General features: G+C 54.6%; 4 protein-coding genes across 4 annotated transcripts; 2 read left to right on the top strand and 2 right to left on the bottom strand.

Moving 5' to 3' along the window:
* Nucleotides 1-2,598: 2,598 nt before the first annotated feature.
* DPB2 (DNA-directed DNA polymerase epsilon, subunit B) lies at nucleotides 2,599-5,418 on the bottom strand. Its single transcript, XM_062886944.1, has 2 exons — nucleotides 4,466-5,418; nucleotides 2,599-4,411 (listed from the first exon to the last, which is right to left on the bottom strand). Exons 1-2 carry the CDS (start codon nucleotides 5,263-5,265, stop codon nucleotides 2,755-2,757), a joined length of 2,457 nt encoding a protein of 818 aa, XP_062746703.1. The 5' UTR covers nucleotides 5,266-5,418; the 3' UTR covers nucleotides 2,599-2,754.
* On the top strand, nucleotides 5,015-6,684 carry QC762_200550 (uncharacterized protein). Its single transcript, XM_062886945.1, has 3 exons — nucleotides 5,015-5,723; nucleotides 5,784-6,166; nucleotides 6,225-6,684. The coding sequence occupies exons 1-3, from the start codon at nucleotides 5,637-5,639 to the stop codon at nucleotides 6,328-6,330; spliced, it is 576 nt and encodes a 191-aa protein (XP_062746704.1). The 5' UTR covers nucleotides 5,015-5,636; the 3' UTR covers nucleotides 6,331-6,684.
* QC762_200560 (uncharacterized protein) lies at nucleotides 6,625-7,949 on the bottom strand. The gene is made up of 3 exons (XM_062886946.1): nucleotides 7,264-7,949; nucleotides 7,098-7,205; nucleotides 6,625-7,045 (listed from the first exon to the last, which is right to left on the bottom strand). Exons 1-3 carry the CDS (start codon nucleotides 7,423-7,425, stop codon nucleotides 6,809-6,811), a joined length of 507 nt encoding a protein of 168 aa, XP_062746705.1. The 5' UTR covers nucleotides 7,426-7,949; the 3' UTR covers nucleotides 6,625-6,808.
* A 239-nt stretch (nucleotides 7,950-8,188) lies between these two features.
* Nucleotides 8,189-11,374, top strand: QC762_200570 (uncharacterized protein; the record flags this gene model as incomplete). Its single annotated transcript, XM_062886947.1, has 1 exon — nucleotides 8,189-11,374. One exon carries the CDS (start codon nucleotides 8,189-8,191, stop codon nucleotides 11,372-11,374), a length of 3,186 nt encoding a protein of 1,061 aa, XP_062746706.1.
* Nucleotides 11,375-20,634: the final 9,260 nt, after the last annotated feature.

Genomic DNA, 20,634 nt, shown 5'->3' on the forward strand with positions numbered 1-20,634 from the left:
GCTTGTGCCTTGACAGGTGTAACAAGACTCGAGAAGCTGTGTTCGAGGGGAGAGATCAAGAGCCGTCTTGGCAGAGGAAGTTGAAAGAAGCGCGTGGGGAGTGGGGCTTGGTGGAGCCCGCTAGGACCAGGGGCTTTTAGCAGGGTCCAGCGGGGCGTTGATTGCCGGAAATAGCGCGAGGCGCTGGTGATCTGCAGATGGGATGTTTTCTTTTCCACTTGCATCTTGGCTCGAGCAGCAGCTCTGGTTTGCTCCCTGCGTACCCCAACCCTCCCGTCCCGGCTTGTCTGGCTGCCTTGGCAACCCTCCTTGACCGCTCCAACGGCATCGGCCCTCGAGCCGACAGGACGGTGGTCTTCGGTCTTGAGTGCGCGCTGCGAGATCGAGCCACCAAGAGAGCCGGCTTAGGTGCTCAGCTTCCGGTCTTTGGATGCCCCGAGATCACCGAAGCTTTGTTACCGCCGGTCCCGAGCCCATAATTTGCCATCCTTCATTTCCTGGTTTCCCTCACGGCTTCCAAGTCGCTTTGGTCTTCTTTTTCTCGGGGCTTCTTTCTCTCCTGAACTGTGGCTTGGGCAACTGCCTGTGGCAGCCAGTTCTGCTCGCAGTGGTGCGCGCCGGTCGCCAATGGCATGACGGGGCCTTTCTTATTTCCCGATGATGGCGTTTTGGGGCGTCCTCCATCCTGCCAGGGTTTACGGGTGGTGATGAGGGTGTGTTGCTGACTTTGTTGTATGCTTCTTTTCTGCGAGAGCTCGGTCTTGGGCTGAGATGTGTCTGGGATACGTGAGATACGTGGGCCACTTCCCGGCCGAGCTCGGTGATTCTGTCAGTTCTGTCAGATAGACCTCACAGCTGGCTGCAGCAGCCAAGCAGTGCACCGCATTTTCGTCGACCTCAACTCGCCCAATTACGTTCATGGTCGCACTTTTGGGTAGGATATGTCTTAGCTGGAACAATGGAAGGCTGGATAACATCAAGTGCAAGCAAAGTAGATCCTTCACCACCCCGGGTGTGCACTGACTGACTAATAGCCGCTGCCAGCAGGACATACCCGCATGTTGAAATACGAGAGGCACTCAATTTGTGAACTTTGAGTACGAGAATGGGATTTGCAAGCGACGAGTTGCCCGTGTTTCAAGTGGGATAAACGGGTGCGTCTCTCCGTCTCATGACCTTCTCATTATCGGAACGAGAATTGGATCCTTGGTCATACCCATCCTTGATACGGCCAGCCCTAGGGGAATTAAAGGCGTGCTCGGTCTACAAGCTCATCCTCGGATGAAATATCTCACCAATTACCCGAGGGGAACCTTCCGAGTCCTAAAGACGGTGTGGATGACGAACGAGGATCCGGCAGAAATCCTGCCAAGAACCGGCAACATATTGGTGGGTAACACACGATGCTGAATGGAAAAGCTCGAGACCTGCCCCTGCAAGGTGCTAACTTCACATTTCACAAGCAACACTCTCACAATATGTCCCGTCGCTCCATCATGTTCAACTATCATATCCCTTAGTGTCAAATAGGTAGGTAGGTATACCTCACAACACAGTCCTCTGCTCGTTTTCGTGGTTAGAATACGCTTCACATGGTCCAGACATACTCGGAGCACATGCTCCTTGTCACACAAGAGCTCAGTCACCTTCCCTGCTCAAGGGTTATCCCCGGCACTTTCCGAGTTCCCGGAACGCTGTAAACAACAATTATTGAACGGCTGAAGGCATCTGCAAGATTGCTCACCAATATATTTACACCACATGAACATCATAGAGCCGTAGCTGCCCGTTATTACATGCCCATACACCACTTGGCATAGGACGCTCCACAGCAGTCTACCTTATCACATAGCCAAGCATTGCTCATGATGGAAAAGCAAAGTCATGATTATCCCAAACAAGAACGTCACACACGCCAAGGAGACTATCACTGAATATGAGCTCCCTTAAATTTCCTCATAGATCCTCTAAGTATAGAGCAGGATCTAATATTCAGGGGCAACAGCGTTTGTGTAACTTCATGAACAAACACAGTACAAACAGCAATACTACTCTCTAGGAACCGAACACAAGAAAAAGAATTTATGCAGCTCTGACAACTCCATCTCACCTGCAGTTAAACTATTGAACTTGTGTGAAGTATAACAACAGAAGCTGACAAGCAGCCCAAGAATCCTTGATGAGATATTGACATCTTGACTCCTTTTTCGCGACAAAACCTCAAAGCCAAGTTGTCTCTGAACTACGCCGCCAACTAACACACTTACCCACATGTAAAAACGACGTCCCCCTCCTCCTAAAAGATGGCGCGCTACCGCCAGTAGCACCTAATAGTCTGGATTGTGCGTGTAACCATCCTCCTCCGGCAGCTGCAACAGCCACAAGACCACACCAACATGGCGCGGATGAGGCTGAATCCGTAAGCGCTTCACATATGTTCAACCACACCACAGCCAACTTTCTACTCGCAACTTCCAGCTCAGAGTCGAAGATAGGTAATCATCCATAACGTCGTAAAACCATGACAGTCTTGCTGACCATCATATGATGCCGTCTTCAACCACTCATATACATACAATGACGCGGAACTGAATACTATGTGCTTTTGCGTAGCTTGCATAGATAGATAACAACAGCCTCTTCTCCTTGCTGTGGCCCATGTCCCTTCATGCAAAATTATGAACTCATGATCTAACTCATCACCGAGAGCCCATTCGGCTCTTTGGTGTGTTTTCGGTAAAATGGAAGAAAAAACTAGAATGTGCACTCCCTCACTTTCCCGGTCCTCCCAGGTTCATACTCGATCCACCTGGCCACGCCCTTCTTCCCGCTCACAAGAATGCTACTCGGATTCATGACATGACAGCCCTCGTAGGTGACGCAAAATGGTGGAGCGGTCGTATCAACCAGCACCACCGCGGTCGGAAGCGGGTAGAGATACAGCGGAGAAGTGTAATCCCAATGAACCGGCCTGATCGACTGTCGGAATGGAGCCAGATAGCCCTGATCCAGAATCGTCTTGACCAGTTTTCTTGCCGCCAACACATCATACGGCACCGCATTCGGATCTGCCACCGGTGATGGTCGTTGCTCCTGCTGCTGCTCATCCCCATCCACCTCCATAGCATCCCCATTGTCCTGCGTTGCCCCAGCCATCTCCACATCCCCATCCCCATCCGCCTCCTTCCCCTTCAACCTCACATTCGCCCTCCTCAGCCTAGCCGAGATGTCATCCCTAAACACCACCACCTCATGACCAGGCCCAAACAAACTCAACCGACTCGGATTACTAGTCCACACCGCCTCCCCCCCCTTCTTCTCCCCCGTCAATCCCGCCTCTTGGTTCGCCGCCGCAAACGTCCTCCTCACCCGGCTGGTGAACAACCCTGGAACCCCCCTTCTCGGCAACGGCACCGCCGCCCCTCCCCCAAAAGCCGAAACCCACCCGTCGTTATCGCCAGGCACAAACACAAACGTCGCCGTGGTCAACAAGGTGGGAAAATCCGCCAGCGTCGACGCCAGCGCGTCAAAGTACTCCTTGTACTCTATACTCCCCGCCCCTCCCGTCCCCGTCGTAGCCCCCCCACCATGGCTGGCCATCACCCCGCAACTGGTGAAATTGCCGGTAATGATAAAGCTCATCGGTGTCTCCCCTTCCCCGTCGGTGGCATACAAACTGAGCACCTTTTTCAGGGCTTGCAAACTCCTCGGTTGGTCAAGGTTGAGCTCACCGAGTATCACGATCCGTGATCGTTGCTGGCCGGCGGGTTGCTGTCGTAGCAGCCGCTGTTCCAGTTTTCTCATCTTGCTGCCAATGGCGCGTTCACTCCCTACCCCGAGGAAATCAATCCATCCGAATCCACCCCCAATGGTATGCTCCTCGTCCCCAGCCATGCCATCCAGCCCGCTAACACCCAAGGTAGCGCGCCGTTTCTCACAGGGAGGCTGTCCGATGAAGAAACCTTGGAATCGGCCTCCTATCGTGCCTCCTACTCCCGAACTGCCAGACAGTCCCTTGCCGACGGATTCTTCTTCCTCTTCGTAGATGCCGTCTACCAGGACGATCATACCTGGTGTGAACCAGGCCGAGTCATGGGGGATGGCTGCTGCGTGAGAGAGGTCAAGGGTGATGGCTCCGGTTAGGTCGGATATGGCTAGGGCACCGGTGGGGAGGACGATTAGCATGCCTAGCAGGAGGTGAGTGGTGCCATGGCGACCCAATAAGTTGGCGATGGGGGTGATTTTATGGGAGCGGAAAGAAGCGTTAGAGGATGAGCGGGAAAAGGAGGTGATGGCAGAGGTTTGGAAGGATTCATTCCTCAACAGACGTTGGTGGATGATGTGGTAACGGTTGCGGAAGCTGTCGGTTTTGTGAGAGGGCGGTGGGAGGAGGCTTGGAGGAGTTGTTATTCTGAATGATGTTAGGCCTAATGTTGAGATAGGGGGTAGGAAGGGGGTCACTCACCTTTCAAAGTGCTTCTTGGCCACATTATACGTAAACCTCGGCTGCTCAAAAGCCGACACAACCTTCAACCACCTCCTTGCGTCTTTGCTTCCATCCTCATCAAGCTCATCATCTTCCCCGCCCAACCCAATACCCGACATACCAAAACTAGCCTGGCTGTCCTCTCTTGCCAAACTCGTAGGGCGCAGCCCCAACCTGGTCTTGGAGTGGTCTGCCTCGTCACTTGCTTCCAGCATCAAACTATTCTGCCGGCTGAGGCCACCCCTCTGACCATTACCTCCCGTGATAATCCTCCCACCGCTCATATTTCCCTCCAAATTCTTCAGTATATCCTTCAGCTCTGGGCTTGCGCCGTCAACAATCACCCCGCCATTCCTGTTCTTCCACCCCCTAGCTACCTCTTCCAGCACCTTCTCCGCTAGCCCTTCCTCTCGCCATCCTGACCCGCAGTGTCGGCCGATAAAAGAGGCTAGTTCTTGTAGAGCAGAGGATGTAAGAGTCAAATTGTGTTTCTTGGTAAAAGTTCTAAAGGCAAGGGGTCGGAGCGTAGGCGGGGGCAGGATAATAGGTAGGATTGCAGCTTTGGCGGGCGCTGGTGGTTGGAAGGGTCGCAAAGGGTGGGCGGGAGTTGCGAAAGCAGGCGAGGAAGACGGGATTGGGTTTTCTGCTGCTGCAACATTCTTCCGAGCACCGAAGAAGGGGGCGGGAGGAGGTTTTGGGCGTTTGCGCTTTTCGGGGCTGGTGTTTTCTTGGCTTTGTTTCTTTTTGAGGGACTTTGAGGGACTGGAAACGATCATCATTTTGTCGGTCTGTTTTGTATGTCTTCTATACTCGTACTATTGCAGGAAAATAGTTGTCTGGTATTTGCAGCAGTTCGGTCGGGTGGTGTGGTGCTCTGGTCTCCAGATACTGCCTGGTCACTGGAAACAAAAGTCAGGTCGGAGGACAGGGACAGGAAGCGCGTTAATTGACCCTTCAGGGTCGCGCGTCTTAGCGCGTTTTGCGGGGCACAATAGCGACAGGGGTCTATGAGCAGGGGTTACGCTGCTGGCGGCAATTGGAGCTCGAGAAAGCTTCAGCACAATGCCGTCATTGTCGCATTGCAAAGCTCGAGAGCTTCATTTTCAAAGACTATCTTTCAAGGCTTTAGGGATCTGATCAATTGCCTACCATGATACTGTCAACACGTCTCCAGGTCCCAAGACAGCTCCCCCGTGTGGTGCGGGGCATTTCAACCCTCCCTAACAACTCCAATATCGTACGCGTGAAATCCCACCATCTTTTTCATTAGGTAGGGCAGAGCTAACAAATCCCATAGAAAGTCTTCCCTCACCCAACTCAAACCTCTTCATATCTCCTCACATTGCTCTCCAGAGACCCACCAACACCTTCACTCGCCATTGGCACCACTACCGCTATCCCACCTACCCCCAGGTCCTTCCAGCACAATCCTAAATTTCTCACCATATTGGATGAGGTCCTCACCAAGCATGCCATCAACGATCCCGGCTTGAAAGCTCAAGCTCAGGCTTTTGCCTCTCCTGGCGGATTTACCTTCATTCACAATCCAGGAAAAAAGGATAGGGGAGCTGGGGGTGGCGGTGGTGCGAGTGCCGAAGGCGGTGCTGGTGGAGCTGGAGTTGGTGGATGGGTGCATCTGAGCGACGCGAGAAATCCTCCTGATTTCGGGAGGATAGCTTGGTAGGTTCCGTTCTCGTTAGCATGACAGATATGTCGTGAGATTAACATGCCAGAACAGGCCAGAGGACATCTTTGGAAGTGTGGAGGTCAATGGGAAAGGTAAAATTGTTGGCAACTACCAGCCGAGTGGGACGTACCGAATTGTGACGAATCAGGGAATGTGAGTTTTCATTGTTTTCCATCACTACACTCATTTGTAATTGTGGATGCTGATCAAATGAACGCAGTCTTGGGCTGAGTCCATTTCTTCAAGAAAGGCTCCTAGCTAGGCTTCGCGAAGAAGAGAGCAAGGAGCAAAAATAATGATTCTCTGGAGGATGTTAGTTGTGTACGATAGGTTGGCATACGAATTTATACCCAGCTTTACTTCGAAGTTGATGCACATTTTGATGTTCATGGTTGAAAGAGTCCAAGCGATTATTACAAAGACTGGGATTTGTGGAGGACTCGTATGACCAGCCCATAAACCTATCGACCAGAGCAAAGCAAAATAGTAGAATACAAATCATTATTGGCCGTTGACCCATACCATTTACCCGACCGTTTACCCACCAGAAGCATATCAGAAAGCAGATACATTGAAAGAATAGCACAACTGCTGCAGAGCCGTGCATCAATAGGACCAAAGACTATGCCGAGTCTCTACTCATTGTCCTCCTCGTCTTCATCCTCTTCATCGTCTTCCTCCTCCTCGCTCGTCACTTCAATGTTGGACTTTTTGGCCTTCTTGGATTCGGTCTTTGTGGCAGGTTTACTGCTACTGCCGCCAACTCCAGCAGGAACATCGTCCACCTCGACCCCCTGCGAGCGCAATTCCTCGTTCAATTGCGGGATGGCCTTGAGGAAGGCTTTGTATTGGTCAATAGAGAGCGAGATACCCTATCATTATGTCAGATGACTCTCATGGCAAAAACAAATTTGTGACGCCTACCTTTTTACCAGGCCTCAACTCGCCATCCGGTGTGGTGTAGTACTCTCGAAGATTAACCAGAGTGGCATTCTTGAACTTTGAAGCACCGACACGACGATTGTTGCCAAGCTATTGGACATGTTAGTCAAAATGAAACGGCCATGTTGGAAGGAATATTAGTACAGACCTCCCAGTAAGCGTTGCCCTCTCCATCTGTGCCTTTGCCGCCGCTTGGAGTGGCCTTGGGACGCTCCTGCTTCTGCTTCTTGGCGGGAGCCGCCTTTCTCTGGGGAATGTCTTCCTCATCGCTCTCGATCTGAACGCGACCTCTCTTCTTGTACGACGACATGATTGCGAGTTGGTAACGCGATGTGTGACAGGAGATAAATAACTGACAAGGGAATGAATGGGTCAAGTAGTAAGTGAAGCGGTATGATTGATCAAGTTCCAATTTTGCGTTGGGTTGTGAGATAAGTTCTTTTTCCAGAAGAACTGCGGGGCAGTGAAGAGAGGTATCTGGAGTGCTGAGCAGTGAGCTCTTCGTGAAATCAAATCTCTCACAAAGCCAGGCTTCCAATAATTTCCCAACGCCTCAAACGCGAAGGCTTGATAGTGACGTGCCTTCCAGGTTGGTGGTCTTGACGCGTTTTCACGTGAGAGGTACCTCGACTGTGATATTAATCGATGCCCCACTCATGATTAGGGTCGCTTGGCAGATGCAGCACGGACTCTTGAGCGGGCACCGTTCGAGGTGTCAGGCGGTCTTGGCCGTCAGGAGTGGAAACCCGGAATGTTGAATTGCTGGGAAAGGCCCCTGATTGACTAAAAATATAGAAAGCTTGGGGCTTGTTTCGTCCTTCAACAGCAAGCCGGGGGAGATTGGGAAGTGATCGAAATACCATTTACATATCTTTAATGCCTTCCTCAAGCTCAACTTAACCTGTTTTAATCCTGTTCGGTTTCCTCTATAAGCTTTGTATCCAGATTGCTTTCCTAACGGTGCGACAAAGCGCCGTCCCCCGCTCACTTCTCCCACCTTTAAATCGTTCGATCCTCCCTTGCGGTGAGCCGTGTCTCCCGTCGCGGTCGAAGCGAATCTTCAACAATTCTATATGAGCCAACAAGATGCGCCTAGCTCGGGCGCGACTCCCGATTGCACAATGGAAGATCGCAAAGATCTCGAACCCAGCGCGATAGCTGCGACCGAGAAACCGACACTTGACGAGAGCACCGTTGCAGCGATCGTTGCTGTTGCTGCTGCTGCTGACGACGCAGTTCCGAGCCCTCCGAATGCGCCGCCCACAGACGACAGTGTTTCGACCAAAGTGTTTCGCTTTCTGTCCACAGCAACGCCAGAAACACTAGGTGGTGTAGCGGTTGGTCTGGCTGCCACGACATACCTGGTCCTGGGGAGACTCGGTCTCGTGTTAATAGGGGCATTCGGCGGGATAGTTACTTTCATCCAATGGGAGCAACGGAACCCTGATGTGGCACGAATCGTCCGCGGTGAAAGAGGCATTGACGTCCTCGCACGACTGCTAGAGACCAAAAACAAGGTCATTCAAGAGAAGGAGGAGGGCGCCGACGCTCAGGATTGTGCCTTGATTCGCGGATTTGAGGATCTGAGGCCCGAAACCCGTGGGGCCATGAATGAACTTGTCGATGCTGTTGTCGACAACTATGTAAAGTGGTGGTACTCGCCAATCGTGTCATCAGACAAGTTCTTCCCACTGGCTTGTCGGAAGACGCTTACAGCGTTCTTAACGTCGGCATCCAACCACCTTGCCAGAAAGCGACCGGCCGACGCGTTTCTTGACGTTCTGACAAACTCGTCCTCTATCGTGGTTGTGTTCTTTTCCGAACTATCCAATGCCTTTACAGAGTTGCCGGCCGACTCTAAGCTCTCAGCGGCGGATGCTGTCTACAATTACCTGGCTGCTCATCCAGACTCTAATCTGGCCAGCCTGTTGAACCAAAAGCAGCAGGCAAACAAGTTCCGAATGATTTCAGAAGACCTGCTCAACTTTTTGGAGCGTTCCTCGTACGAATGTGAACCGGCCAGAGTGTTTCTGAGGGAGATGCTGGCCGGTGTTGTTTTGGAAATGACACTTCAGTCTTTCTCAAAGCCTGAATTCATCAATTCCTGGATTGTTTATCTTTTAGAGGCCGGTGAGCCGGATCTCAATCAGGCTATCGACGTGGGAATGCAGACTGGTCCTGATGTGGCGTTTGCAGATATTGACGGCAACGTGGGCAACATCGGGCTCACTAAGGGCAATAAGAATTCTTTTGATCATGAGCGGGCGAGGCGCAAAGAATCCTTGGCGCACAAAAAGAAGCTCAGCAAAGCTGAGGAAGAGATGGAACTGGCCATGGAAGAAATGAAACGACTGAACCAGATGATTGCAGATGAGACTACGCTCTTGGCCGAGTCGTCTCAAAACGAACCGAAGCACCACGAAGAAACGACTACAAACGAAACCCAGAATGGGCAGGAAACCCAGGCGGATTCAGCATCCCAACCTAAGCCGGTTGATACCACGTCAAAAGATCTGTCAAAGAGCATCGGCAGCGATAGCTCTTCAAGCAAGAATGATGTTATCAATACGCCTGTAACACCTCTTTCTGCCACCACACCTTCGAGCCAAACGTCTCCTTCGGCATCGCAAAATCCATCAGCAGTGGCAGCGACAGCGGGCTTCACAAGCTTCGACCAGCTTGTGCCCCCAGCTCGAGAGGGATCGGAGGTTGACTCTATAGTGGAGGCTGCCAAACCACCATTGACGGTACACAACGCTAACATCACTGTTCTCGATGAGCCTGGTGACAAGCCGATCAAGTCTAAACCCGTCTGGGATTATCTAGTTCAGATCGAACCTGCCACCACACTCTATCCTGGCTGGATGATCATCAGAAAGTACAGCGACTTTGAGGTACTCCATGAAGTGTTGAGGCGGATTGCGACTATATCAGGTGCTGTCATCTTCTCACAGCAGCACAATGTGCTCCCTCCCTGGAAAAACCACACCCGCACTTCCTTGAGGATCGAACTAGAGCGCTATCTGAAAGACGCCTGCCAGCACCAGAGTTTGGCTGAAAGCGAGGGCTTGAGAAAGTTTATGGAGAGAGACAACGGGCATCTTCCCCAGCCAAAATCAGGCCTCCAGGCATTTGAAAAGATTGGCAAGAACGTGTTGGGGGTATTGGCGAGCGCACCCTTGGAGGGCTCCAAAGCTGTGATGGATGGCGTGACTGGAGTGTTGGGGAATATCGGACTGGGACCGCAGAAAAAGCCAGCGCCGGCCCCATCACCACCACCTTCCGCCCTACAGGACGTGACAGCGGCCAGTCGCCTTTCTATGTCAACCCTTTCTCGAAATGACAGTACTCTGTCGCTGAGTCGGTTGACCAGCAAGACTCGTGACAGCATAGACAGCCAGCGCTCGTCGGTAGTGGCCACCCAGCCGCCCAAACTTCCTGCTATGGATCGTCGTCCTAGTTATAACTCTCAAGGTGATGCGGAACCTGAAGCCAGCTTGCGTCCATCAAGAGCGTCGGCCAGAAACAGCAGAGAGCAAAGCAGAACTTCTAGCCGAGCGCCTGCACGTTCACCTTCTATTCTCAGTTTCGATGGGTTCCGTCTTCCTCCCCCACCCGACATGATCACGGACGACTACGAATCCCCCATTAGCCCCCAAGGGCGCTTACCAGAGCATCTTACTCACCATTCCCGCTCGCTGACGATGCCCACCCTCAGCAGTCAGCGGATTAACGGCCCGCCATTGACAGGGAAGCAGCACACAAAGCTCTCTGAGCAAGAGACTAGGGTAGCAGTGGAGCTCATGTTTGCCGTCATCAACGAAATGTACACCCTCTCCTCGGCCTGGAACATTCGGAGGACACTCCTCGCGGCCGCCAAGTCATTTCTTCTCCGCCCCGGCAATCCCTCGCTGTTGTCAATCCAGACCTTGATTCAGCAGTCTGTCCTTGACGCCAATACGTCTGACGCCGGAATCGCCGCCCATTTGAAGAAGTTGAGGCAGAATGTAATGCCTACTGAAGAGGAGAAGAAGGAGTGGCCAGCAGAGATGACTGCCGAGGAAAAGGAAGCCTTGAGGGTCAAGGCAAGGAAGTTGCTGATCGAGAGCGGGGTACCGGCTGCCTTGATGGGAGTTATGGGACAGGCGGCGACGAGCGAGGCACTGGGACGGTTGTTTGACTGCTTACAGATCGAGGAAGTGGCAAGGGGATTAATGTTTGGAGTTGTGCTACAGGCTGTGAGGACTGTCACGCACTGAGGAAGTCATATGTACTTGTCAGGAACCAAGTGTACGAGAGAGAGAGAGAGAGAGAGATCTATTAGCGTCCAATCGGGTCGAACTGTGGCGCGTGGCCCCGAGGGGTCACGTGCCCGAGCCTACCTCGCCTGGCCCCCGTTTGGGGATGTGGACGGCCCAAGCTTCTAATACTACTGCTAATACTAGCTGACAGGGCGTTTCGCGTCACAAAAGAGAGTTATTTACAAAGGAGAGAGAGGCCTGCCTGCCTCAGGGCTCTGGTCCCCGAGGGCTTACGGCTCCTCTGTGGTTCCGCTGTTTCCTCAGGCCATTACAATCTGGGCCTGGTCACGTGTCCTATTCTTCTTCCTCCGCTGGGTCGTACACTCCCGAGCCTTCCACCCACTCGGCGTATTTCTTCCAGTCCTTGCCCAGGAGCTTATCCGGCCTCCTGAGCGCTTTTCGCATTTCGCTGTTCAGAGTGCCCCTGGCCCGCGCCGCCGGGCACTCTGCGAAGTGCCCGATTTCCGTGGGTCGGCCGCAGCGGCAGGTCCTATACGAGTCGTGTCCGAAGCGTAGGTGGCACTCCTCGTAGTCTCCGTGTCCCGTCCTTTCCGCCAGGAGGTGGTGTAGGGTCTTTCTTGCGAGCGTGAGCTCCGGGGGTCGTTTCCCTGGTCCCGGATCATTAGCTGGGCGTATCGCGTCGGCCTGTTCGCCAGCCACCACGAGTTCCACGCCTCCCTCTTCAGTGCCCTGGCCTTTGCCTTGACTGCGGTCAGGCGGGGGATGTGTTGGGTCTGGGAGCGCCCCCCCGAGGCCGGCCTGAACGTCGGCCTCCTCGTTCCCCTGGATCCCCATATGTCCTGGGGCCCAGTGTACCGTGAGGGGGGGCAGGTGGTGGTCCTTCCACGCGTATCCTATAACCCTGAACGCCTCCTGGGAGTTGTCCGAGGGGCGCCCTGTGATGCCGTATAGTACCGCCGAGTTGTCGATGAAGAGCCGTACCGCCGAGGGTCTTGCCCCCGCCCTGATGTATTCGCGCGCCCACACCACCGCGTGTGCCGCCCCAACCGCTTCGCCGTCAAAGGCCTCGGATTCCCCGAGCCTTCCGTGGTTCTCGTGTAGCTTCTGCCCATCCTGGTACGCCACGTAGCCCCAGCCCGTCCTCTTCGGTAGTCCTCGTGCGGGGGCTGCCTTCGATCCGTCACTGAACAGGTGGATCTCGTCCCTAGGGGCGAGGAGGTCAGTTGTTCGTGGAGTCTCTTGCCCAGTTCCTTGTTTTCTGGTCTTGGCAGAGGCACCGGGTGCCGTAGGGTCCACTGCACCAGGTGCGGCCTGGGGCAGTCGGGGAGTAGGGTCGCAAGTGCTTCCAGTCTAGTTTGCTTCTCCGAGAGACGCCTCCGGGGCCCCTCCTGGGTGGCTCCGGCATCGGCCGGGTCCGGAGGACCAGTGGGTGGCGGGGGTCGAGGCTCTTGAACCGTGCCGCCATCGAGATTCTGGCGTGGGCGAGCGCCACTTCGGCGGGGGGGGTCCCGCTCTCGCGGAAGATCGCCCCCCAGGGGTCGTTCTCCAGACCGGGACAACCGCCCTGGCCGCACATTTAAGTGCCCTGTTGACCGCATTCGTTTGTCCTCCCTGCCTTACCCCGGTGTACCACGTCGCCGCCCCATACGTCGCCGTAGGTACGACCACTGCCCGGACCGCCTCCGCCGTGGCTCTTGGTGGGGTGCCCCGGACCACCTTGTTAAGCCCTCGCAGGTGGTTCGCTATTTTCAGTGCCTTCGTCGCCCACCGATTAGCGTGGGCTTTGAAGTTGAGTTTGGGGTCCAGGAAGAAACCTAGCCATCGGACCTCCTGTTTCGGCGTCACCTCCGTATTGCCTATCCTTACTGCAGGGGGAGTTGCGCGGCTCTTCGTAAGGTGTAGCAGCTCACACTTGGCTGGGTCGAACTCGACGCCATTCCTGGAGCCCCAGGCCTCCGCCTTTTCGGCCGTAGCTTCCAGTATTGCCGCACACTCCTGTGCGTTCTTGCCTACGGCCAGCAGTCCGAGGTCGTCTGCGTACGCCGACGCCCCGGCCAGCTCCTTGACCAGTGGCTGTAGGAAGAGTGCGAAGAGGACCGGGCTGGCAGGGGACCCTTGTGGGAGTCCGCACGCCACTCTCCTGGGGGAGGGTGCAGTCTCCTAGTCTCATGGCCGAGCTCCGGTGTGACATGAAGGAGTGTACCCATTCGCAGACATTCAGTGGCCAGCCCTGTTGCCTTAGTCTCCCTGCTAGCCTATTCTTTCTGACCGCGTCGAAGGCGCCCTGCACGTCCATTGTCAGGAGCGCCGCCGCCTTACCCCTTCCCCAGGCTCTCTCGACGTCGTGTACAAGGCACAGAACGAGGTCCTCGGCGGACCTCCTCGGGAGGGACCCTATGTGGGTGGGGCCAAGCACTTCTTGGTTGAGTGCGGTGAAGCCTATCCTTCTGGCTATCAGTCTCTCAAGACCCTTCCCTATACACGACAGGAGGGCGATCGGGCGCCACGCTCTGACCGTGGTATAGTTGTCTTTGCCCGGTTTCCTAAGCATTACCGTTTCCGCTTCTTTAAACGGGAGCGGGTGGTGTCCTAAGAGGAGGCACTGTCTGAAGAGGGCCGTGATGTTGTCGCCTACCTCCCGCCACACCTCGCGTAGTAGGTCCACCGTGACGTCGTCTGTGCCGGGGGCTGTGCTTGTGGTCCCGATTGTGCATCTCCTTGCCTCCTCCGGGGAGATCGTGTTGTCCCATTGTATGGTGTCGGTGGGTTGGGCGAGAGCCCAAGGCTCTGTGGTGTCCCCGTCTTCTCCGAATCTTTCAACCACCTCTCTCCTAAGTAGCTCTAACTTTTCCCCCGGTTCCGTATAGGTCCTATTCCCGTGGACCAGCGGAGGGGGGGAAGGTGTCGGTTGCCTTGTGCCATGCCGCCACTGCGTAGATGTCCTTGTTCGAGGACGCTTGCTCGAGCTTCTGTTGCCAGTACTCTCTTTTTGCCTTTTGACCGTTGTCTCGAACGTCTTGCGCATTTGCTTCCGATCTACTTCCCCTTGTGTGGGGTCGTTACGGCTCTGCTGCAGCGCCACGCGTGCTTCCTTGCACTCCTCGTTCCACCATTGTGTGGTGCCTCCTGCTTGTCTTCTCAGGCGTCCCGCTCCTTGATCGCGCCTACGAGGGCGTTCTGTAGGGAGCGGGCCCAGTGGTCGAGGTCCTTGGTTGTGTGTGCTACCGTCGGTACTTGTGTCATGCCCCATCTAGTCAGGGAGCGGAAGAGCGCCCTATCCTCCTCTTGGGCCGGGACGTAGGGTCTACCTTTCTTGGTTGCCTGTGGGCTTGCTGGTGGTACCGTCCCCGCCAAGGTGTAGTGGTCCGATCCGGTGTAGGTGTCCTCGTCCACCCAGGCTTCTACCCCTGTGCTTGTTGAGAGGACCAGATCAATGGTGTTTCCGTGTATATTGGTGGGTCCCTGCAGCGATGCCAGGGTGAGGCGGTTTTCCAGCCATCCAGCTATTCGTCTCCCCGCCGGGCACTCCTTTCCCGGTTGCCAGGTAGGGTGGTAGGCATTGAAGTCGCCTCCGATGATCGCTGGTCTGCCGGGGTGCCAGCTTTCGACCAGGTCGAGCACCTCGTCGTCGCCAAGTCTGTCCCTGTATAGGCTGACCCAGACTATCCCTTGGGCTTCTACCGCGCAGGCGTCGCGGTGTCCCGCGTGTCCCAGGCTCTGTTGGGTCCCCTTGTGTGTCTTTTTGATGTATACCATCGCCCTGGGGGGGTCCCGCGTTCCAGTCTTCTGTTGGCGTGTAGTGCTGGTATCCTCTGTGGGTTTTGGTCATTCTTCTGCCGTCCTGGGTTCGTGCCCATGGTTCCTGTACCAAAATGACGTCGGCAGTCCTTTCCCACGCCATATTGAGGAGGGCGTCGTGTGCCCCTGGTCTTCTAGCCACGTTGGCCTGTAGGAAGGAGAGCCCGGACTTTCGTCCGTTTTTGGCCGCTCTCCTGGGCTCGTTGGGTCTCACAGGCATGGTTCTGTGGCCGGGGGGGTTGGTCGTTGCGGGTTGGGAGTCGGTGTTCCTTCCTTCCGCTGGGTGTGCCGCCGCGTACAGGGCCTCGCCTACCTTGCGTATGGCCTTGAGCTGCCTGTTGGTTGGTTTCTTGAGGACGCCCCCCTCTGTCCTTGGTCTGGCCGGGCACGCTCCAAACTCTGCCTTGTGTGGTCCGTGGCAGTTGGCGCATCTCGGTGGCCTGGCGCAGGGCCCTGGTGGGTGGTCAGTTCCGCAATTATTGCATCTGGCTTGTCTATCGCAGATGCGTGGGTCGTGGTAACCTTGGCATCTGTAGCACTGGTTGGCTTTTGCGCTTCTGGTGATCTTTCTGGCCGGCGGGCTGCCAAAGAGTCTGAAGTGGTCAGGGACGGGTTTGATGAAGGATACGACCCAGTCGGCGTGAGTGTCGTCGGGTAGGGCGTGTTTCGACTTCTTCGCCGAGACCGGTTTGGCCTTGGTGGCCCGTAGGATCTCGTCTTCCATGAGGTCGTTGGTGTCGATGCTGCCGTCAAGGCCGTTGACCGTCTTCGGTACCCTGGGAACTACGTAGGTGTGCCAGGTGGCCGATTCATCAAGCTTTGCGCCGTGTGTGGTCAGGGCTGGCGCTAGGGCGAGTAGTTGCGTCCGCGCCTTCTTGTCGGCTGGGACGATCGCGAAGCCAGTGTCGACTTGTTTGGCCGAGCGGATGAGGCTGAGTGGGGCCCCGAGCTGTCGGCAGAGTGCGACTCTGAAGCCCTCCGCTGATGCCTGTCTCCACGGGTGGCCGTCGGGGAGCCTTACGAAAAGGCGGTCGTCCTCTCGGTTGGCCTTGTTGTTGCGGCCCACTGTTTTCCAGCCCGCTGTTGGATCGGGGGCGTGGGCAGTCAGGCTGGTGACACTTGTCCGCGCGCTGCTGGCGGCTTGGCTGCCGCTGGCCCCGCTCGTCGCCACCTGGGCCCACGTGACGCTGGTTGCGTTGCTGCCCGTCGGGGTCTTGGTAAGTTTGGGGGTCTTTGAGGGGCCCCGGGCCTCTGTCGCTGGGCTGGTGCTCCTGGTTGTACTTGTCGAGGAGTTCTTGGAATCGAAGCTGGTCGACCAGGCGCTGCGGGCCGAGCCGGGCGCACCGGTGGTTCCGTCGATGTCCTTGAGGATCCTGAAGAGCCAGAGGACCTTTTCTTGGCAGAAAGAAGCCCACCCGTTTGGGGTCCGTTCAGCTGTCTTGTCAGGGCGTCATTTAGGCTCTGCGCCATATCCCTGAGGACCTCCTGTCTTTGGAGCGCTTGTGTCCTGTCGTGTTCCATGTCCTCGAATAGGGACTGTATCTCTGGACTAAGGGAGACTTTTCCGGCGTGTCTGCTGTCCTCGAGGCCCCGCGCGTTGGGCCTATCCAGTCCGAGGGGACAGCCTCTGTCTGGGTTGTCGGGGCCGTTGCCTTGCGTGGGCGCGACGGCAGTGGGTGAGGGGGTAGTGTCCCTGCGGTCCTCCCGGTCGGGGTGGGAGTGGCCGGTCTGGTCGTTGGGAGGAGTCTCCCATCTCTTCGTCCCTTCTGAGGGCGGCTTCGTCGGCGAAGAGGCTATCCTCCCTGCGGTCCGCGTGTGAGGGGGCATTGCTCATTTCGACACGGGTCGTCGTAGCAGGAGCCTGCGCAGGCCAGGCAGCCCTCGCAGTTCCACAGGCAGTTGGGGGTCTGGGCGCCTGGTGCCGTCATTTTCGCGTGGGTTTTAGCGACTAGTTCTTCCGCGAGTCGCCGCTGCTCGAGCGTGGCTTGTTCAGCCGGGACGTTGTTGTCGAAAAGCACTGCTTTCCAGGCTTCGGAGAAGCCTAGGTAGATCTCGTGCTTCGAGTTGTTCGAGAGGCGGTAGCCTCCTGGGGCCGTCGAGGCCATCGTCGTCGTGGTAGGTGGGGATGCGGCTTGTGTAAGGGGGGGGGAGTAATGAGGGTATTCAGAAAAGAGGGCTTCCAAGGCCCTAGAGGGAGTAACCAGCTCCTGATTGGTCGATTCTTCCTAGAAAAATATTTTTCAGGGAAAGGTTGACCAAGTGTACGAGTAATGTGGTGAAATGCTTGTTGATGTTTAAGATGCCAGGATAGGATTAACGTATATTATAAGCGAGTCGTACATATAAGCGAGTCGTACAGTCTCCACCACGACGCGTCCTCCTTACACCTAACATCAATTTTTTCCACAACCCAATATGCCTCCTACTTCAAAGGAAGCCAGGATACTCTTAGCCCTTGAGGCTCTTCGAATCAATGAAAAATTAAGCCTCCGAGCTGCAGCTAAGCTCTACAACGTACCAGCTATGACTCTCTCTAACCGACGCGCCGGCCGGCCTGCACGACGCGATATAACACCCAATTCGAAAAAGCTGACTCAATCGGAAGAGGAAGCTATTGTCCTATATATTATTGAGCTATGTACGCGAGCTTTTCCACCAAGATTGCGTAGTGTAGAAGATATGGCCAACAAACTGCTACGCGTACGCGACGCGCCCCCTGTTGGCAAGCTCTGGGCACATAACTTCGTCAAACGCCAGCCACAGCTCCGTACGCGTTTTAAGCGTAGATACGACTACCAGAGGGCTAAGTGGGAGGATCCAAAGGTCATTGCCGAGTGGTTTGCGCTCGTACGGAACACTAAGGCTAAGTACGGTATTGTAGATGACGATATCTACAACTTCGACGAGACTGGGTTTATGATGGGTATTATCTTCGCGGGCATGGTAGTTACGACCTCGGACGGCCTTAGTAAGGCGAAACTAGCCCAGCCTGGTAACCGCGAATGGGCAACGGTAATCCAGGAGTTAATGCCCCTCGGTTGGGCCATTCCTCCTTTTATCATCTTGCCGCGCAGTACCACCTTGCCAACGAGGCACTAAGCAAGCGCAGGAGAGCCAAAAAACACGTGTGCGGCTTGAGGATCACTTACTGTGCAGGATGCACACGATCTACTAGACCAGAAGGCCGTGGGTGGGGAGGCAGTGGAAGAAACGCAGCCGGATGGTAGTGGTGTAGGGGTGCTCGTACAAAGGTTCAATGCTGTGTTGTATGCGGCAAGCCTGGCCATAATGCACGTACTTGCCAGGAGGCTGTAGAATCGTCTGATTCGGCTGTTTCTGATGTAATTATAGTTGGTTTATAGTGCTGTTATGTTGCAATTGAGGATAATTGTTGTAGGGTGGTGGAGACTGTACGACTCGCTTATATGTACGACTCGCTTATAATATACGTTATCGGTTATAATTAATGTCAGATGATTGGTGGCGGGCTGGACGGAATGATTACTGGTTCTGATACCACCTTGAGAGTTATGCGATGAGAAATAACACACCTGTTGGGATGGGCTTGTGCCATCTTTTGTGTTTTGCTTATGAAAGTAGTTCTTTTAATACACATTTGTTAATGTGTGGCACATAATAGGTGCCAGGTAAGACTCAGGTGTTGAGGTACTGGGAAGGTCTAACTTCTTCCCTACAAACCTACCCGGGAGACATCAAAGGAAGGTTTGTCAGCTGTCGAAGGATATCGAAGTCCATAGAACATTAGCTATACCATCCATAGCTTAGTTGTCCCACAGAATACCTTGCTACTCTATGGGGCCCAGTGCCCCACAGAGCCTGCTGGAAGGCCAGCACACTTATATAAGTAGACCTCTCCTCTCCTCTCAATCCTGTATATAGAATAAGCATAAGCAAGAATATAAGCCAATGACATACATGCACTAAAAGCCTCTGTATTAGACTACGTACAAGCACTCAAAGCCTCTGTACTGTGGCGTCTTGCCCACTGTGATAACAGTGGTCTTGCTTCCTTCAGCACTGCTGTCGTATCCCCTTTTTCTCCAGCTTCCGCTACGCACTGCTACAAGCGCATAGTTCGCTGTAGCTCCCCTGTAGGTACTGTATTACAGACCTATAGGGCAACGCAGCAAACAGGTTATGAGCCCGGGTAACTAAACGGCCCGGAAGCCAACTTACCGACCTCCGATTCCACTGCCTACTCGCTGGCAGCTCGCAGGTGCTGCATGACAGTATCCACCCATCACCGATTAGCGCCTCCGCGACCAAATCGACGACTTATAGCACTGAACTTCAGGCTATTCCATTGCAACCTTTCTAACCATGGTTGAACACGTTGATCAACCTATGGACCACCCGACTGGCGCTGCCTCAGCGCCTCCAAACCCAAGCCTGCAAGGCCTACAGGCTCAAATCAATGCCCTCGAGAACCGGCTTCAGCAAGTGATTTCACTGCTTGAACGCAACTTAGTGGCTGAACAACAACAGCCGCAGCCACCTCCTCAACCCCCCGCGCTTACTCCTGAGCCCCCTACATTTACAGGGCTCTCAGGACACTCAGCAATAGACTTCAGCGCTCTTACGACGAAAGAGCTAGCTAAACAGTCCCTTCACCTTACTGAAAAACAGCGCCTTTCAGGGCCTGAGAACTACCAACAGTGGTACCAGGCTATCTCGATTCAGTTCAGGGCACTACAAATCCCTGACTTTCTAGAGGACCCAGACCGGATCAGTGGTCTACTTACTGATCCACAAAAGGCTGCCCTGCTCTTGACCCTCCGAAATACACTGAGGGAGGGACCACTTTCCACCATCGCCTTCGAGACCGACCCCGCCGTGGCTTATAAACGCCTGAGAGTACAGTACGCTCCTACCCAGCCAGTGCTCCGAGACTCCCTATATAGGGAATACCACGACCTGAGATTCGACGGATCAACCAGCATTGTGGACTTCAATGCCAAATTCAACACTCTCGCAGTCCGGCTCAGCGCACTAGGCGTTAAAATAGCTGAGATTGATCAAATCAACCACTACTTCAACATACTTGAAGGCCATTTCTCTCAGTGGGCAGAGCGCTGCAGAGGCCTACTACGGCAAGAACAGTGGCTCTACAATACAGAAGGCAAGCCTACTAAGCTAAGCCTACTGTACTTCCAAGAGGACTTACTAGCTGAGACTCGCAACACGGCCTCAACCACCTCACAGCGGCTCTCAGCACTGCAAGCTGATTATAAGCGCAATCGCAGGCCTAACCATAGGACTAGCAATAGCAACCAGAACTCTCAAACTTCTACCGAGAAAGATGAGAGCCCTGAGTCCTCAAACCAACCCACTGGCCAGCTCACCAATCCAAAGAGCAAGCGGCGAGGGCAACAACGAAGTCAACAACGAGGCCAAAGACCTAAGAAGGAACCCCAGGAAGAGGCCTTCAACACTGAAGA

Source organism: Podospora pseudocomata, assembly GCF_035222375.1.
Source record: "Podospora pseudocomata strain CBS 415.72m chromosome 2 map unlocalized CBS415.72m_2, whole genome shotgun sequence".
Classification (NCBI taxonomy): domain Eukaryota; kingdom Fungi; phylum Ascomycota; class Sordariomycetes; order Sordariales; family Podosporaceae; genus Podospora; species Podospora pseudocomata.

Coding starts and splice junctions, on each gene's coding strand:
- DPB2 (XM_062886944.1), bottom strand. CDS start 5,265: ATGATGATCGTTTCCAGTCCCTCAAAGTCCCTCAAAAAGAAACAAAGC. Junction 4,412..4,465: donor GCCAAGAAGCACTTTGAAAG/GTGAGTGACCCC, acceptor AACATCATTCAG/AATAACAACTCCTCCAAGCC.
- QC762_200550 (XM_062886945.1), top strand. CDS start 5,637: ATGATACTGTCAACACGTCTCCAGGTCCCAAGACAGCTCCCCCGTGTG. Junction 5,724..5,783: donor TCCCTAACAACTCCAATATC/GTACGCGTGAAA, acceptor CAAATCCCATAG/AAAGTCTTCCCTCACCCAAC. Junction 6,167..6,224: donor GATTTCGGGAGGATAGCTTG/GTAGGTTCCGTT, acceptor ATGCCAGAACAG/GCCAGAGGACATCTTTGGAA.
- QC762_200560 (XM_062886946.1), bottom strand. CDS start 7,425: ATGTCGTCGTACAAGAAGAGAGGTCGCGTTCAGATCGAGAGCGATGAG. Junction 7,206..7,263: donor AGGGCAACGCTTACTGGGAG/GTCTGTACTAAT, acceptor CATGTCCAATAG/CTTGGCAACAATCGTCGTGT. Junction 7,046..7,097: donor AGTTGAGGCCTGGTAAAAAG/GTAGGCGTCACA, acceptor ACATAATGATAG/GGTATCTCGCTCTCTATTGA.